The sequence below is a fragment of the Notolepis coatsorum genome, assembly GCF_963971535.1.
Source record: "Notolepis coatsorum genome assembly, chromosome: 10".
Lineage (NCBI taxonomy): Eukaryota > Metazoa > Chordata > Actinopteri > Aulopiformes > Paralepididae > Notolepis > Notolepis coatsorum.
This window is the reverse complement of record NC_140174.1, coordinates 81,440,355-81,460,354: the sequence shown is the minus strand read 5'-3', so window position 1 is coordinate 81,460,354 and position 20,000 is coordinate 81,440,355. Positions and strand designations below refer to the sequence as shown.

At 43.2% G+C, this 20,000-nt stretch overlaps 1 protein-coding gene across 1 annotated transcript in view; it reads right to left on the bottom strand.

Moving 5' to 3' along the window:
* Positions 1 to 5,496: 5,496 nt before the first annotated feature.
* Positions 5,497 to 20,000, bottom strand: part of LOC311235609 (ankyrin repeat and SOCS box protein 14-like) — a gene marked incomplete at both ends in the record, with an annotated part of 49,757 nt that continues 35,253 nt past the window's right edge. Inside the window, 5 exons of the mRNA XM_084323073.1 lie at positions 5,497 to 5,690; positions 13,113 to 13,266; positions 14,688 to 14,816; positions 17,306 to 17,434; positions 18,669 to 18,695. Of these exons, the coding sequence (XP_084179199.1) occupies positions 5,497 to 5,690; positions 13,113 to 13,266; positions 14,688 to 14,816; positions 17,306 to 17,434; positions 18,669 to 18,695 (633 nt within the window). The remainder of the gene's footprint in view (positions 5,691 to 13,112; positions 13,267 to 14,687; positions 14,817 to 17,305; positions 17,435 to 18,668; positions 18,696 to 20,000) is intronic.

Sequence of the window (20,000 nt, the reverse complement as noted above, 5' to 3'; positions counted from 1 at the left end):
CCCGCCCACAACAACACTCTGATTGGCTCCTCCCACTGAGCCCGCCCAAAACAACACTCTGATTGGGGGGGAGGAAACCCGTCGGGTAACTGCAGGTCAATTGGATTGGCTCCTAGATTAAAAGCAATGGAAGCCATCTTGGCTCTAGTAGGGGTCGCCCTTCCTCTGAGACCAGATAGAACCTGGAGCCAACATGGTAGTGTGACGATTTGCAGTTACTGAATAGAACTTGACAGGATGAAATGTCAAAAAAAATGGACAAAGTAGACAGTACACTCATCAAAACGTAACTAGAAATAAATATCAACCACCTTCCTGTTTTCAACTTAGACTAAATACTTATTATTTGATCCATGCTTTTATCAGATTTATTGCATTTTGCAAACCAGCTTAGCTTCAGTTTATATAAATTGTTTAATACAGCAGCCTACACAAAATATCACTTGACAGATAAAAAAAAAAAGCATTGTATCAAATAATTTTAAGTAAAGTCCATCAAAACTTACAAAAAAATAAGTAATTTCATATCAAAACCTGACAACCTATCTATAAGCTGATATGGTGAACCAGTGGTTTTAAGGTCACTATGAAGTGCAAAACAGCTTGTCGTCTTTTTAGCTAGTGTACCTGGATAGTCTGTGTAGCTATGTACTAATATAAAAATAAATTACAAAACATACATTTCCTTGTATTTTTATTTCCAAATTCAATTCTTCTCTACTCCTGGAAAGGGACAGCGACTGTAAACAAAATCTCCATCCAATCAAATATGACGGTCAATTTTACAATAACTCACGCTTCCCATCTCAGATCATCTTTGGTCAATATGCAAATGAAAACGGCAATACAATTATAAATAAAGACGTGGCCTCCGCAACAAAATGACATCCAGCCGTTTTCGTTTGAACCAAATTTTAGTCAGGGGAGTGTCATGGTTTCTCCATAGAGCTCCATTATACTGTTAGTCAGGGGAGTGTCATGGTTTCTCCATAGAGCTCCATTATACTGTTAGTCAGGGGGGTGTCATGGTTTCTCCATAGAGCTCCATTATACTGTTAGTCAGGGGAGTGTCATGGTTTCTCCATAGAGCTCCATTATACTTTTAGTCAGGGGAGTGTCATGGTTTCTCCATAGAGCTCCATTATACTTTTAGTCAGGGGAGTGTCATGGTTTCTCCATAGAGCTCCATTATACTGTTAGTCAGGGGAGTGTCATGGTTTCTCCATAGAGCTCCATTATACTTTTAGTCAGGGGAGTGTCATGGTTTCTCCATAGAGCTCCATTATACTTTTAGTCAGGGGAGTGTCATGGTTTCTCCATAGAGCTCCATTATACTTTTAGTCAGGGGAGTGTCATGGTTTCTCCATAGAGCTCCATTATACTTTTAGTCAGGGGGGTGTCATGGTTTCTCCATAGAGCTCCATTATACTTTTAGTCAGGGGAGTGGTTTCTCCATAGAGCTTCATTATACTTTTAGTCAGGGGAGTGTCATGGTTTCTCCATAGAGCTCCATTATACTTTTAGTCAGGGGAGTGTCATGGTTTCTCCATTATACTCTTAGTCAGGGGAGTGTCATGGTTTCTCCATAGAGCTCCATTATACTTTTAGTCAGGGGAGTGTCATGGTTTCTCCATAGAGCTCCATTATACTCTTAGTCAGGGGAGTGTCATGGTTTCTCCATAGAGCTCCATTATACTTTTAGTCAGGGGAGTGGTTTCTCCATAGAGCTCCATTATACTTTTAGTCAGGGGAGTGTCATGGTTTCTCCATAGAGCTCCATTATACTGTTAGTCAGGGGAGTGTCATGGTTTCTCCATAGAGCTCCATTATACTTTTAGTCAGGGGAGTGTCATGGTTTCTCCATAGAGCTCCATTATACTTTTAGTCAGGGGAGTGTCATGGTTTCTCCATAGAGCTCCATTATACCTTTAGTCAGGGGAGTGTTATGGTTTCTCCATAGAGCTCCATTATACCTTTAGTCAGGGGAGTGTCATGGTTTCTCCATAGAGCTCCATTATACTTTTAGTCAGGGGGGTGTCATGGTTTCTCCATAGAGCTCCATTATACTTTTAGTCAGGGGAGTGGTTTCTCCATAGAGCTCCATTATACTTTTAGTCAGGGGAGTGTCATGGTTTCTCCATAGAGCTCCATTATACTTTTAGTCAGGGGAGTGTCATGGTTTCTCCATAGAGCTCCATTATACTCTTAGTCAGGGGAGTGTCATGGTTTCTCCATAGAGCTCTATTATACTTTTAGTCAGGGGAGTGTCATGGTTTCTCCATAGAGCTCCATTATACTTTTAGTCAGGGGAGTGTCATGGTTTCTCCATAGAGCTCCATTATACTGTTAGTCAGGGGAGTATCATGGTTTCTCCATAGAGCTCCATTATACTTTTAGTCAGGGGAGTGTCATGGTTTCTCCATAGAGCTCCATTATACCTTTAGTCAGGGGAGTGTTATGGTTTCTCCATAGAGCTCCATTATAGTTTTAGTCAGGGGAGTGTTATGGTTTCTCCATAGAGCTCCATTATACCTTTAGTCAGGGGAGTGTTATGGTTTCTCCATAGAGCTCCATTATACCTTTAGTCAGGGGGGTGTTATGGTTTCTCCATAGAGCTCCATTATACTTTTAGTCAGGGGAGTGTTATGGTTTCTCCATAGAGCTCCATTATACTGTTAGTCAGGGGAGTGTTATGGTTTCTCCATAGAGCTCCATTATACTGTTAGTCAGGGGAGTGTTATGGTTTCTCCATAGAGCTCCATTATACTGTTAGTCAGGGGAGTGTCATGGTTTCTCCATAGAGCTCCATTATACTCTTAGTCAGGGGAGTGTCATGGTTTCTCCATAGAGCTCTATTATACTTTTAGTCAGGGGAGTGTCATGGTTTCTCCATAGAGCTCCATTATACTTTTAGTCAGGGGAGTGTCATGGTTTCTCCATAGAGCTCCATTATACTGTTAGTCAGGGGAGTATCATGGTTTCTCCATAGAGCTCCATTATACTTTTAGTCAGGGGAGTGTCATGGTTTCTCCATAGAGCTCCATTATACCTTTAGTCAGGGGAGTGTTATGGTTTCTCCATAGAGCTCCATTATACTTTTAGTCAGGGGAGTGTTATGGTTTCTCCATAGAGCTCCATTATACCTTTAGTCAGGGGAGTGTTATGGTTTCTCGATAGAGCTCCATTATACCTTTAGTCAGGGGGGTGTTATGGTTTCTCCATAGAGCTCCATTATACTTTTAGTCAGGGGAGTGTTATGGTTTCTCCATAGAGCTCCATTATACTGTTAGTCAGGGGAGTGTTATGGTTTCTCCATAGAGCTCCATTATACTGTTAGTCAGGGGAGTGTTATGGTTTCTCCATAGAGCTCCATTATACTGTTAGTCAGGGGAGTGTCATGGTTTCTCCATAGAGCTCCATTATACTGTTAGTCAGGGGAGTGTTATGGTTTCTCCATAGAGCTCCATTATACTGTTAGTCAGGGGAGTGTTATGGTTTCTCCATAGAGCTCCATTATACTGTTAGTCAGGGGAGTGTCATGGTTTCTCCATAGAGCTCCATTATACTGTTAGTCAGGGGAGTGTCATGGTTTCTCCATAGAGCTCCATTATACTGTTAGTCAGGGGAGTGTCATGGTTTCTCCATAGAGCTCCATTATACTGTTAGTCAGGGGAGTGTCATGGTTTCTCCATAGAGCTCCATTATACTGTTAGTCAGGGGAGTGTCATGGTTTCTCCATAGAGCTCCATTATACTGTTAGTCAGGGGAGTGTCATGGTTTCTCCATAGAGCCCCGTCGTACCTTTTTAGCGCAGCAGCTTGCGCAGGTAGGGGGCAACTCAGTCACGTGACCCTGTTGGTGTTGCTGATTGGCTGGAACACGGTATGTTTGTAAACAAGAAACCCGTCTATAGCTGTCTGGTTAACCAGTCATTTAGTCTCTTATGCTGCATTTTGGGTGAGAGGTAAAGTGATGGAGGATTATATGTTTTGCTGACCAGCCTATTTTTAACCCTTTCACTGCCACACTGCCAAATGGTTAACCCTTTCACTGCGACAATACAGAAGGTTAACCCTTTCACTGCAACAATACAGAAGGTTAACCCTTTCACTGCCACACGACAAATGCTTAACCCTTTCACTACCACACTACGGAAGGTTAACCCTTTACTATCACACTACAGACGGTTAACCAAACGGTTGTTTCAAACGAAAACGGCTGGATGTCATTTTGCCAAATCAGTATGGCTGTGAGTGTGAGTCTTTCACCTTTTACACATCTCCCTTTGGCACGGATTGATTGTTTAGATCGCTAGCTTGGCTAACAAATGCAAATATATTGTAGTCTGCCCCGCTGTTCTGAACAGGATTACATTCCTTTTGCCCCCTTGATGAGTCTGGTGTAGAGAACAGGTCTATACACTGAGTCTGACGTAGAGAACAGGTCTATAGACTGAGTCTGACGTAGAGAACAGGTCTATACACTGAGTCTGACGTAGAGAACAGGTCTATAGACTGAGTCTGACGTAGAGAACAGGTCTATAGACTGAGTCTGACGTGGAGAACAGGTCTATAGACTGAGTCTGATGTAGAGAACAGGTCTATAGACTGAGTCTGACGTAGAGAAAAGGTCTATAGACTGAGTCTGACGTAGAGAACAGGTCTATACACTGAGTCTGACGTAGAGAACAGGTCTATAGACTGAGTCTGACGTAGAGAACAGGTCTATAGACTGAGTCTGACGTGGAGAACAGGTCTATACACTGAGTCTGACGTAGAGAACAGGTCTATACACTGAGTCTGGTGTAGAGAACAGGTCTATAGACTGAGTCTGACGTAGAGAACAGGTCTATAGACTGAGTCTGACGTAGACAACAGGTCTATAGACTGAGTCTGACGTAGAGAACAGGTCTGACGTAGAGAACAGGTCTATAGACTGAGTCTGACGTAGAGAACAGGTCTATACACTGAGTCTGACGTAGAGAACAGGTCTATAGACTGAGTCTGGTGTAGAGAACAGGTCTATAGACTGAGTCTGACGTAGAGAACAGGTCTATAGACTGAGTCTGACGTAGAGAACAGGTCTATAGACTGAGTCTGACGTAGACAACAGGTCTATAGACTGAGTCTGACGTAGAGAACCGGTCTATAGACTGAGTCTGGTGTAGAGAACAGGTCTATAGACCGAGTCTGATGTAGAGAACAGGTCTATAGACTGAGTCTAACGTAGAGAACAGGTCTATACACTGAGTCTGACGTAGAGAACAGGTCTATAGGACAACATGTAGCACTGACTGTAGAAAGAGTGACAGGAAACACAAGGCACGGTGACGGGAAACGAAGAGCCGTGAGTCGGACATGACGCAAATCAAACGCACCCCCAGAGCCTGCTGAGTCACCAGGACATCTTTATCTTCATCTTCATCTTCATCTTCACGGTCATGCATCTTCGCGTTAATAAAAACGAGATAAAAAAAACAAAAGTCTCAAAGCGGTGTCATTTCCGGTCGACCCGTGGCGGGGCCGTCTCCTGTTGTTGGCCGTGGAGGTCGTACTCTCTGTACAGGATGTAGTCCTTCAGTCGCCGTGGCAACGGCAGGAAGCTCATGAAGACCGGCGCTCGGAGGCGGAGCCTGCCCAGACAACTGCGGATCTTCAGACGACAGAGGTGCTGCAGACGGCGGGGGTTCTCTGTGGGGAGCGTAGAGATGGACACTATTTTTAAAGCAAACTACAAAAAAAATTCTCATATCCAAAAGTAGTAGATAGATAAATAGGTCATACATGATGTAGGTCTGCATTTTGTTATGTGGGTGGGTAGGTTTGTAGGCAGGTGGGCGGGTAGTTCTGTTCCGTTAGGGGCTCTGCTTGGCATCACTACTGCACTCCCTCGCGTACGTGCACGCGTACTGAATAAAATTCCACAAGATATACCTTTAATACCAGTATTAGTCTGACCACACCCCTCATCAGCTTACCTTCATAAGCAGGTGTGTGGTCACCTGCTCTCCTTCTCGCTTTCACCACAAGGAAGTGCCTCGGTAGTACCCCACTTGACGTGTTGTTAGTTGAAAAGAGTTGTGACTGGTTTACATTGTGCTTAATCTTTTCTTCTCTCACATCTGTTGTACAAGAAAAGGTTGGGTCATAATGTATTCCGCGGAGAGTAGACCCGCTAGACCTACTCTTCACCACCGGTTCTCCATTCCCGCCTCCGTCGTGCGCCTCGGTGCTGGGCTGTTGCCACTCTCGTGGTTGCCGACCCAGCCCGGGAGACTGCCGGTGGATAGTTTTCCTCACCGAAGAGCCGAGGGTTCGGTGCCGTCGCTCCGGCGATGGCCTGATCTCGACTCTGGTTCCTCTGGTTCTGGGGAATCGCCCGTTGATGAACGGGGGGTTGTTTTGGAGCCGGAGGATTTGCGACGCAAACTTTTCGCGTCTGCTCGCTCGCGTCGCAAGATGGTGGCGTGCAGACGCGAACGGCCTGGGTTTGGGGAGCTGCTGGGTTTGGGGACCAGCGAAGATGCGTCCGGCTCGGGATTTCCGATGGAGACTGAGGACTTCATGGACGAGGCGGACGGATTTTTGTATGAGGGCCCCGTGGAGGAGAGTATCCCTCCTCAGGAGACCCCGGAGGGGGGGAAATGGCTCCATGGGGCGCCCTGTTCGAGGATGTCGAGGAACCACCTTGGCCTCATCGGCAGGATGCCCTACTGTCGGCCACATCGGATTGTGGCTCCTTGACCAGTCGCAGCCTGCTGTATGTGAGGGATGCAGGGTCGGTGGAGGAAGGTTCGCAGGGGGAACTGCGGGCCTTGTTTCCCGAGCTCATGACGGTAGCCGCCACCGCAAACGGTGTGCCGCTGCCGCTGCCATTGCCTGCACCTGTCCCTGATGACCTCATAGGCCATCCCTGGCAGCGTCCCCCAGTGAGAGGGGTGGACGTTGTCTACCCATTTTTCCCATCGATGGGGGCCTATGTTCGTCGGGGTCAGGCGGTGACCAACATCATGGGACTAACTCCTACCTACGTACCAGTTACGCGGGTAGCGGGGTTGGTCAAAGGTATGGGGGAGGGCGTGCCTCGGCTTGACAGTCCGATGGCCGCGCTCCTCTGTCCGGATATGGTGTGGGAACCACTATGCAAGCCGGTCCTCCAGGGGAAGTCGGCTAGGCGATTGGCTTATTGGGGTGACCAGTCATTTATCGCTGGTACACAATCGCTGGCTGCGGCGTCTAACATCGCCCACCTGGCTAGATTTGTATCGGGGATAATGACGGGCGGCACGGATCTGACCGAGGTGAAATGCGATCAGATCACCCAGGCTGCGGGAGCTGTCCTGCACCTTTCCCAGGTGCTGGCCATAGCCATGGGGAAAGTGCGCGCCCTGGCCACCCTGGGCCAGCGTCACCTTTGGCTGGAGCAGGCCCGTGTGCCAGAGAAGAAGAGAGCTCCTCTTCTGACGGCCGCCCTCTCCGACGCTGGCCTGTTCGGGAAGGCCCTGCGGTTGATGTCCTCAACATGCAGAGAGATGGCAGAGGAGAGATCCATCCTCCAACCCCATTTTCCGCCTCCCGTCCTTGCCGGTGGAGGCAGAAGGCTTCCGCGACGTCGAGCTGTCTCCGTCGCCGCTACCACTGCCTCCGCCGCCGCTGCTGGCCCTGCCAAGAGGGCCAGGGGACGAAACGGCGCTTCTGCCACCGCCGGCCCATCCCAGACCGGAGGAGACGGTAGGGAACGTCGTGTCCAGCAGACTGTAACCTACCGTCCCTCCGGGGCTCCCCGGGGTGGCAAGACTCGAGCGGCGCGAGGTGGCAGACGCCGTTAGGAGTGACTTTTTCCCCTCTGTGTCCCCTCTCCTACACCCTCCCCGGCCCCTCTATGATTTTGTGCCTTGACTCTATTTAGTTATTTAATAAAAAAAGTTCGCCGATGGAGGGGGACTGTGTTTTGGCCGAACAAACTGTGTGTTTCTTCAAACAAATCATATGGTGGGGTTGTGTATATATGAATCTGCCCTTTTTTACGTTGTGGGGTGAGTTGTGTTGTGTTACGAGGTTAAGCAAGGTCTGCAACGTACACTCGGTAATAGGTTCTATTTAGCTTGATGCTCCACATGCAGTTAGAACTGGTGTTATTCCATTGCTTAACTAAGTATATGTGTTTTCACAATGCTGTGTTGTTTAGTTGCAGTAATACTCGTACGCACACATTTCGCGGCCTAGCCGTTTACTCTCGTTCAGCGTTTTTTCCTATGTATGACATAGGCAACGGGTATGGGATTCACGCACAGGCGACTTGTGTTTTGTTGTAAAACCTTTTACACTTTTTGTGGGTAGCGGGCATTGTATTAGCTTCGCTATGCTTTGCTTTCTACCGGAGGTTTTTCAAGATGGCTACGGTTGTTTTTCTGTGTGTAGGGATAAAGGGTGTGTTTTCGGTTTTCGGGAGGGGGTGTCGAATAAACCCCTCCTTTCCCACTTGATTGGTTTAGGGGATTTTTGATCTTTTCTGCTGAGCCAGTCAGGGCCAAGCCAGTGCTTGACAGGGGGGGGGGAAGGGGTATTCTACCGACTCCTGTTACATGACAGGATCCGGTAGGTTTTCCCCGCCCGTTGTAGCGTTGTTGCTATGGCGACGCCTTCCATGAGCTGGTGTCTTAAAGATGTCGAGGTTGGGCGCAGGGCTCACAGGCCTGCTGCGCCCGGTTTATGTGTCAAACTTGAGTCTATTGGTCACGTGTCTCACAGTTTACATATCTTTTTTCTTGACCATAGTCTCATGTGGGAAGGTGTTTCTGGGAGGGTCTGGTCTTACACTCTGATTAAAAGGAGTGACTGGATTGAAATCATGTGAAAAACAGGGTTTTTACTCCCAGCTGTGCAGTTGGGTCATACGGGTGATGCCTTTTCTTTATTTTTATAAAGAGTTGAATGTGTCTTGATGGATTGGAAATGAGGGTCCCTGATGGAAACAAGACTAACGTCTTTCTCATGTCTGCCTCCCCTTAACCTATTGTGTGTATTGCCGTACTGGGTTGTACCCTTTTCTGCAGTCTGTTGGGTAAATTTTTTCATTCATTCATTCATGGAGTTGATTGCATCTCGCCCCTCTTGTCGTTTCCCTCGGCGTCTTGGGGATTCAATATGGTGGTCTAAACGGCCTATTGTTGATGTGGGTATGTCCAAACGCACACATAGTGCTAGCTCAGGATGTGCTTTTTGGGCCATTGGCTGACTAGCGCGCCTTGATTGCTTGGGTGAAACAGCGTTTTTATGGAGCAATTGGGATGGGGGTTTTTTCCTCTTCCGACACCCTGTGTGGTTGTCGATGGGTTCCCGTTCATGTCAGGGGATGGTGACGGAATGGGTCTGGACATATGGGGAAGGGTCTCACGCCCTAGGGGTGGGCCACCACCGGGCGCGGTTCATACCGACACGTCTGGGTGGCGCCTTCTTTTTTATGTTGGGATCAACACGCATATCTGCCCCTTCTCCTGGGGTTGGCAGGTCGGCGTGATTAGGGCACGGGACTGGTTCTGGTCGCGCTGGTCCAGATCAGTTGCACCCGTTGTCCGCTGGGGATGCAGATCTGCTGTTCTGGTACCCTGAGGGACTTGGGATTTTTTCAGGGGGAAAAATGCTAGGTCGGTCCGGGTGTCACAGGGTTGAGCGTTATGGGACCCTTGTTAGGTGCGTTGTATTCTGCACTGTCGTAATGGCTTACGGCCGTGCCGACCTGTACGCGTCCGATCTCGTCGGATCTCGACCGCTGTGCGGGTTGGTCTTGGTTGGTACTTGGTTGGGTGACCTCCTGGGAATACCGAGTGCGGGGTGCTGGGGCTGGTCTTCCATTTTTACGCTCTTCTCTTGCGCTTGGCGCTGAGGGGCCTGTTGGGGTGGTTTTAACCTCCTCGGGGGACCCTGTGCCCCCCGTATCACCGGGCCCGGTCCGGGGTGATGCTCGTTGACCCGTAGGCCCGGGATAGCCCTGTTGGAAACCGGAACGCGGGCTGCGGCGGTGCCGCAGATGTGTTTTGGGGTTTCTTTCCTGAGGGGTTATGGGACCAACCATTGCATGGGGTAATGCCTGGGTGGTTGGTTCTCTGGTGTGTTGCTGCAGTGTCAACTCCCGGTTTCTCCGGTTGAGGGTGCCCCTGCACGTTCATGACGTCTGCCGATCGTATGGGCTTTTTTCTGTGGGCAGCTGTCAGGGGCAGAGTGGTCTAAGGGTCCCACTTCTGACATGCTGTTTAAAGGCTTGGTTATGCGACAACGCCAGCTTACGCCCCTTCCGCCGGGGCGGCTGTTTTCAGCTGTCCTTTCTGGCGCCTGCCTCGTCCGCAGTTTCCAGGCTTGGGTTGTCAGCCTGTTGCCTGGTCTTTTTCCCCGGTGCACTGCCTGCTTCCGTTGGTTAACTCTTGTGTGTTATGACCATGCTGTCTGCCTGTTGCAGGGCCTGTGTTCCAGGCGGTGTGCTGTTGGGGAGGACAGGGCCCGCTCGGCTGAGGGGCTTTTGTCCGAATACGCTGGCGATGTGGGGGGCGGGGTCACTAGGTGCCCACCTGGTGGGGTCTTGATGCTGGCATCATGGACTTCTCCGGGCCCCCGTTCCAGGGAGTCCAGTCCTTTTGGTGGGTCTGGGTCTTCCTTCGCGCTCCGCTGCTACGGCCTTGCCACGGGGTTGGGTTTGCCCTTGATCCCGTGATTCTGGGGGCAGTGACGAGGTTGTTTCCTACGTTCGTTCCCGGGTGGCATGCGGGTTGTGCGTGGGTGTAGTCATGGGGTCAAGCCACGGTCTGCTCACCCTGTGCGTTGGGTTGCTTGAGTGCCTCTTCGCACGGTCGGGTCCGTTCGCCCTCCCGTGAAGCCCCTAATAGGGGGGATGCCCTCCATTAGGGGGGGTCGGGGGGGCTCGGCCCTCCCTGTTCTGATGGTTGTGGGGGGCTGTCAGCGGGGTGTATTTGTCAGCCAGCGGCTCCGCTTGGCCTCCCTTTGTGCAGTAGTGATGCCAAGCAGAGCCCCTAACGGAACAGAACGTTAGGTTATGGCTATAACCAAGTTCTGTTAGTTAGGGGTGACGCTTGGCATCAGACGGCCGCTGCAGCCTTTGACCTCACCTTGTGGTGAAAGCTTGGGTAGGAGGAGAGCAGGTGACCACACACCTGCTTATGAAGGTAAGCTGATGAGGGGTGTGGTCAGACTAATACTGGTATTAAAGGTATATCTTGTGGAATTTTATTCAGTACGCGTGCACGTACGCGAGGGAGTGCAGTAGTGATGCCAAGCGTCACCCCTAACTAACAGAACTTGGTTATAGCCATAACCTAACGTTATGTGTTATTATGTACGCAGTAGTATACAGTATATGCATGTATGTACTGTGTGTGTATGTATGTTTGTGTTAACACATATCTTTTGAATGTATTACTGGTATTTTTTTAAATAATATGTATATTTTTGTATGTTTGATTTTACAAAACAGGGGAAGTTCTCGATAAGCCTCTAGGCTTCTAAACGTCTCCTTCACAATATGGTTATTATCTATTTCATGGAGCAACTCATTAGCAATTAACTTCCTTGTTTACATTTTGCTTTGCTTGCTGATTGGCTATACAGTAATTAATGTCACATTATGCGACCATCTCTTTCTAGTAACAACTTGCACATTACTAAATAATTGACTAGCTAAGATATTGCGTAAGTTGGCGTGGTGCAACCAACATTTGTAAACAACTAGTTTGAAACTAACTAGTAACAACTAAGTGTTTAGTAAAGACTAAATGCTTAAATTTAGTAATGATTTAGGCTAAACTGGTGCAACCCAGTCCTGATTAGAGTTCAATACACCCTTGTTTCTGTTTATAAACACAGATGTCGTCTCCAGGGTCTGGGTGAAACCATGGGTCTGTGCGTTCAGCTACCTTCACCTATAGTACTTTCACCAGGAATATCCCTGGAGTCTCACTGAAACACAGCGGAGTGCTATAACAGTCTAACCAGGTATACAAAGTAGGGATGTCCGATATTATCGCCCTACCGATATTATCGGCCGATATTGGCATTAAAATGTAATATCGAAAATGATCGGTATCGGTTTTAAAATAATTTTTATACATTTTTTATAAAAAGAAAATTTACATTTATTTAACCTTTATTTACCCAGGCAAGCAAGTAAGAACAAATTCTTATTTTATTTATTGTCAAAAGTATAAATAATGTTGTGTTAATTCCACGACAAGAGATATGTAATGTTAATTACCTGAAATTATTCCGTTTTTTGGGGTGGAAACCCTGCATATATCGGTATCGGTTGATATCGGTATCGGAAATTAAGAGTTGGACAATATCGGTATATCGGATATTGGTAAAAAGGTCAATATCGAACATCCATACTTTTTTTTTTATCCACTTTTTCTCCCATCCCAATTTCGTATTTCCAATTCTTCCCTCCCCTGTCTTGAACGTTGCTAGACTATGCCTCCCACTGGTCGGCTGTAGTGAGGATAGAAGCCTTGCATTACGTGTCCCCTCCGGTACACGAGGAGGCAGCCTGTCGCATCTTTTCACCGCAACAGCTCTCAGTGGCGAGGAGTAACGCGTGGGAGGCTCACGCTGCCCCCGATACTTCCTGTTTCCGCCGCACCGGCGTCACCCAACCGACCTGTAGGAGTCGCTGTCCACAACGTCCAATCCCCACCCACCGGCTTTCCCACCCTCTAACACTGCCAATTGTGTTAGTATGACGGCCGGCCAAGCCGGTAGCAACGCCGAGAGCTGGGCTCGATACCAGCATATCCTGCGTTAGTGGCGAGCACCTTGCCCACTGCGCCACTCAGCCGCCGAACATCCATACTTTAAACACGTTAACACTACACCATATTTTATCTATTTATTAAAGACATTTGCACTACATCCATACCTCATTTTAGCATTCTTTTTTAAGTTTGCATTTTTGTACCTGGTTGTCTGCATTTTTACTTCATTGTACTTTAGTTTGTATATTGTATATTGTATATTTGTATAGTGTTGGGACTTATTCCTCTTTTACCTACTTCTTTTTTTTACTGTATGAAGCACACGCGTGACTAACAAGCAGTTATCTCCCCTCACCTTGGAGTCTACAGATGTCAGGCCACTGCTTCCTCTCCATCAAGGTCTTCTTCAGCTTGGAACAGATGGTCACATGATCCACATAGTCCAACATCACACGCACCACACACCCCGCTATGTCCGCCAGGAAGTAGACTGTTATCACCTCACAGAACTAAACACACACAGAGAGAGAGAGAGAGAGAGAGAGAGAGAGAGAGAGAGAGAGAGATCATTATCAACATTACACCTATCACCTCACATAACTAAACACATAGAGAGAGAGAGAGAGAGAGAGAGACAGAGAGAGAGAGACAGAGAGAGAGAGAGAGAGAGAGAGAGAGAGAGAGAGAGAGAGAGAGAGAGAGAGAGAGAGAGAGAGAGAGAGAGAGAGAGAGAGAGAGAGAGAGAGAGAGAGAGAGAGAGAGAGAGAAAATATATTGAATGAAAGTAACAGTCCACCCCATGGCCACAAAACTCAGCAAAATTAACAAATAACTGAAATGTACCTGTTGTCTAGTGTTATTCCTTTCACATTTCTCCATAACCATTTTTTCATTTCTGGTGTTGAGGCTCCCTGTTTGTTTACATTTGGCTCCCCGATTGGGCCTTTAACTCAATCAGTGCCAGCTATTAGACGGGGCCCGTCGTAGCAATGCCACGCTTTAAAAGATAGGAGTGTGTCACCTTGTTTGTAGAGCTATAACTATATTCTATATTATAGCTATGTATCCAATGCCATTGTAAATTGACAGTATGAACCTTCCCTTCAATATGCCATAAGGAAATATTATTTTCATCAATACATTCCCGTTTTATACCGTGATGAATGTGAGCGTTATATGGGAATGGTCTGGGATAATTCCTGCAAGGCTAGTTATAAGGCGCTAAGCTAATAACGTTAAATCGATTGGCGTTTCGGCCCTACACAAGCTAGAGTTAAAAATCCAAATGCATTTGATCTGTATTATATTTCACCATGAATGCATGAAAGGGGGGGGGGGGGCGGGGGAAGTCGTTTCTGATTATTGATTATCAGTAACGGTATTAGTATTGAATGCTAAAAACGCTAATCAGCTGGATCGGTATGAAAACATTGCACAATCAAGCCAGAATTTACGTCAGATAGTCCTTACCTGTGGCCGGGAGTATTCCAAAAATAATATTCCAATTGTTTGATCACCATCTGGTACATCCAATGTTGATTAGGGCCACGGCATAATCAATCACAGCATATGCATCGGATGTCCCGTAGACGTTTGGATGCGACCGATTGAACCTATGGCCTTGCCATGTGGTAAAAATCTGCGCCCGGAGACCTTACAGTGTAACGCAAGGGTCTGGAACACTGTTTACTGCAGCTTGATACTGCCACCTGGGAGAATCTGGCCGGTACTGCACCCTCGGCGTCGCAGTAGGGCTTGTAACGGCAACATACGGGTCCCTGGCATTAAATAGGATATTAAAAAAAAAAATAAAAAAAAAAATACCAAACACGTAATATTACATGGTCTGGCACTGATTGAGTTAAATGGCTGCCACAGATTTTGTGGCTGCATTATCAAAATCAACGTTATAATAACTTAAGTCCATCACCATGGTGTCTTTAATGACCGCGTCGGTCCATCCATCGTAGTCATCCGGTACGTGGGACCCATCGCCATAGTTACAGTCAAAGCATCGCTTTACATCGTAACCATAGTTACACAGCATCCGCAGCATCACCTAAAGGTCACAACACATAAAGATGTAACTAAGATTACTAACTGAGACTAACTACTAACTAATATTACTAATTACTAAGATTACTAACTGAGACTAACTACTAACTAATATTACTAAGTAACTAAATAAAATTACAAACTAAGACTATAACTACTAACTAAGATTACTAACTGAGACTAACTACTAACTAAGATGACTAAGTAACTAACTAATATTAATAACTAAGACGAACTACTAACTAAAACAAACTACTAACTATGATTACTAACGAAGACTAACTACTTTATTTATTTATTTTTATTTGTATGTACATGGAAGTAATACAACTCATCATAAACAATCAACAGTTCTCAGACTAACTACTAACTAAGAATACTAAGTAACTAACTAAGATTACTAAGACTAATTACTAACTAAGATTACTAAGTAACTAACTAAAATTACTAACTAAGACTAATTACTAACTAAGATTACTAACTGAGACTAATTATTAACTAAGATGACTAACTAAGATGACTAACTAAGATAACTAACTAAGATTACTAACTAAGATGACTAACTAAGATAACTAACTAAGATGACTAACTAAGATGACTAACTAAGGTAACTAACTAAGATGACTAACTAAGATGACTAACTAAGATAACTAACTAAGATGACTAACTAAGATAACTAACTAAGATGACTAACTAAGATAACTAACTAAGGTAACTAACTAAGATAACTAACTAAGATGACTAACTAAGATAACTAACTAAGATGACTAACTAAGATGACTAACTAAGATGACTAACTAAGATAACTAACTAAGATGACTAACTAAGATGACTAACTAAGATGACTAACTAAGATAACTAACTAAGATGACTAACTAAGACTAACTACTAACTGAGACTAATTACTAACTAAGATTACTAAGTAACTAACTAAGATTACTAAGTAACTAACTAAGATTACTAACTAACATTACTAACTAAGATGACTAACTAAGACTAACTGCTAACTAAGACTAATTACTAACTAAGATGACTAACTATGACTAACTACTAACTAAGATTACTAAGTAACTAACTAAGATGACTAACTAAGACTAACTACTAATATTACTACCTATGACTAACTACTAACTAAGACTAACTACTACTAACATGAGGTATTGAGGTATTATAATAGCAATTTTATGAATGAGGTATTATCATGATACTACTATACATGAGGTATTAACATACTATTATAAATTAGGTATTATCATAATAATACTATACATGAGTTATTAACATAATACTATAGATGAGATATTAACATAATTATATTATACATGAGGTAATGGTATTATCATAATATTATACATGAGGTATTATCATAATATTATAGATTAGATATGATCATAATAATATTATACACAAGGTATTATCATAATATTATACATGAGGTATTAACATAATACTATAGATGAGATATTAACATAATTATATTATACATGAGGTATTATCATAATATTATACATGAGGTATTATCATAATATTATAGATTAGATATGATCATAATAATATTATTCATGAGGTATTATCACAATACTATAGTTTAGTTTAGTTTAGTTTAAGTTTATTTGCAAAAGGGACAGTGCATATTAATCAACATTAAAAATGTAAATACGCCATAATTAGCCAGAAGGCTAGATTTCATCTGGAGTCCCTGGCCAAGATGTTAAAAAGGGCATCAACCTAAAGTGATAAAAAAGGTTATTATCACACATAACATACATCAAATAGGCCTACATAAAATACAATTCATCATCACAATATACACATTTTAACAAAAATAACACATATAAAACAGAATAAAGCTGAATTGCATACACACACACACCGTATGAGGTATTATCATAATAATATTATACATGAGGTATCATAATAATATTATGCATGAGGTATCATAATAATATTATGCATGAGGTATCATAATAATATTATACATGAGGTATCATAATAATATTATACATGAGGTATCATAATAATATTATACATGAGGTATCATAATAATATTATACATGAGGTGTCATAATAATATAATAATATTATACATGAGGTATCATAATAATATTATACATGAGGTATCATAATAATATTATAAAAAAGATATATTATCATAATAATATTATACATGAGGTATCATAATAATATTATAAAAGATATATGATCATAATAATATTATACACGAGGTATCGTAATAATATTATAAAAGATATATTATCATAATAATATTATAAAAGATATATTATCATAATAATATTATAAAAGATATATTATCATAATAATATTATAAAAGATATATTATCATAATAATATTATAAAAGATATATGATCATAATAATATTATACATGAGGTATCGTAATAATATTATAAAATATATATTATCATAATAATATCATAAAAGATATATGATCATAATAATATTATACATGAGGTGTTATTTGGTGCAGAGGTACCTCGTCTCTGAGAGCGTACTGCAGAGCGGAGGGGAAGTGTGTGGTGTTCACTCTGCAGAAGTAGTTCACGTTGGCCCCATGCCTCAACAACAGCCTGATTAGTTCATAGTTCCCCAGCCGCAGCGCCACCTAGAAGGAGAAACACATCACTATCATTATTATTATTATTATTATTATTATTATTATTATTATTATTATTATTATTATTATTATTATTATTATTATTATTATTATTATTATTATTATTATTATTATTATTATTATTATTATTATTATTATCATCATTATTATTAGTAGTAGTAGGATTATTAGGTATAATCACTGTGTCCTGTTCAATCGGTTCACACAGCTGGCCAGGCTGCAACACCAGATTAAAAATACACACACACAACTGCACACTCTTCAGAGCACCTAGAAAGCACTATTATAATAATAATAATTATTATTATTACACCTATTATTATTATTACACCTATTATAATTATTATACAGATTATTATTATTATTATTATTATTATTATTATTATTATTATTATTATTATTATTATTATTATTATTATTATTATTATTATTATTATTATTATTATTATTATAATAATTACACATTATTATTATACAGATTATTATTAGTAGTATTAACGTCACGGTGACCAATCGCAGCCACTCTTATTGTCTGGGACCAAATACGGCCACGCCCCATTCCCAGTAAAAAGTGGGAATCTCTAGAATGGGTTTCGGGCGACGCTGTATACGGAAGTGACGATAGACAACACTTTCTGTTGTCAGTAGATGGCAGCATTGGTTTAAAATTAAAAGGTGAAAATGTTGAAAACTACATGAATACATTTCCCAAGATCCTTAGCACAGGTCACAGGTCACTGGTCACAGCGGTAAACTATTACTGCAACCTCGGTATAGCGACCGCGAATGGTAAACTAATTATCTTAACAAAAGTGCGCTGGTAGCGTTACATATGTTGTCTAAAGGGGGACATATGGTACAATTTAAGATTTTAATGATAATCGGCATATAAAGGACAACATAAAGCATTGTTAATTTGTAAGAAACCTCAATGAAAACGGTAATATTCGCTATTGTTATGGAAATGTGCTAGAATCCTATAAAAATGTGGACGCATTTGGTCTACGTTCCGTTACACCTATTATTATTATTATTATTATTATTATTGGACCAAAAGGTTGGAAAGGAGGTGAGAGAGACTGCACCCGAAGGTCACAGGTTCAATACCCACAACAGCCAACGTGTTCATCCCAGGGTTTGTGACCCGGAAGGTCGTTGGTTTGATCCCCCGGACCGGCAGGAAAAATCTGGGCGGGAGGTGAATGAATAACAACAGAGCTACCTGGAGACACCTGATAGGGTCCTGGTTCTACCTGGAGACACCTGATAGGGTCCTGGTTCTACCTGGAGACACCTGATAGGGTCCTGGTTCTACCTGGAGACACCTGATAGGGTCCTGGTTCTACCTGGAGACACCTGATAGGGTCCTGGTTCTACCTGGAGACACCTGATAGGGTCCTGGTTCTAAAAAAAAATAACGCAAAAATTTAAAAATAAAAATAAAAAAACGAACGAACTAAAACGAAAACGAACAAAAAAGAACGCAAAAAAAAGAACACAAAAAAGAATGCAAAAAAAGAACACAAAAAAACGAACAAAAAAATAATAACGCAAAAAAATGAACTAACTAAAACGAAAACACACAAAAAAACGCACAAAAAAGAACGAACTAAAACGAAAATGGAAAGAAAACGAACGAAAAAAAACGAACGCAAAAAAATGTACGAACTAAAACGATTTTTTTAACGCAAAAAAACGAACAAACTCAAACGAAAACGAACAAAAAAATTATGCAAAAAAAAGAACACAAAAAAAAGAATGCAAAAAAAGAACACAAAAAAACGAACGCAAAAAAATGAACTAACTAAAACACAAAAAAAAAAATTACGAAAAAAAAAGAACACAAAAACGAACGAAAAAAAATTATGCCAAAAATGAACTAACTAAAACGAAAACGCAAAAAAAACTAACGCAAAAAACGAAAACGAACAAAAAAAAGAACGAAAAAAAAAGTAACGCAAAAAAAGAATGCAAAAAAAACACCTGATAGGGTCCTGGTTGATCTACCTGGAGACACCTGATAGGGTCCTGGTTCTACCTGGAGACACCTGATAGGGTCCTGGTTGATCTACCTGGAGACACCTGATAGGGTCCTGGTTCTACCTGGAGACACCTGATAGGGTCCTGGGGTCCTGGTTCTACCTGGAGACACCTGATAGGGTCCTGGTTCTACCTGGAGACACCTGATAGGGTCCTGGTTCTACCTGGAGACACCTGATAGGGTCCTGGTTGATCTACCTGGAGACACCTGATAGGGTCCTGGTTCTACCTGGAGACACCTGATAGGGTCCTGGTTCTACCTGGAGACACCTGATAGGGTCCTGGTTCTACCTGGAGACACCTGATAGGGTCCTGGTTCTACCTGGAGACACCTGATAGGGTCCTGGTTCTACCTGGAGACACCTGATAGGGTCCTGGTTCTACCTGCAGACACCTGATAGGGTCCTGGTTCTACCTGGAGACACCTGATAGGGTCCTGGTTCTACCTGGAGACACCTGATAGGGTCCTGGTTCTACCTGGAGACACCTGATAGGGTCCTGGTTCTACCTGGAG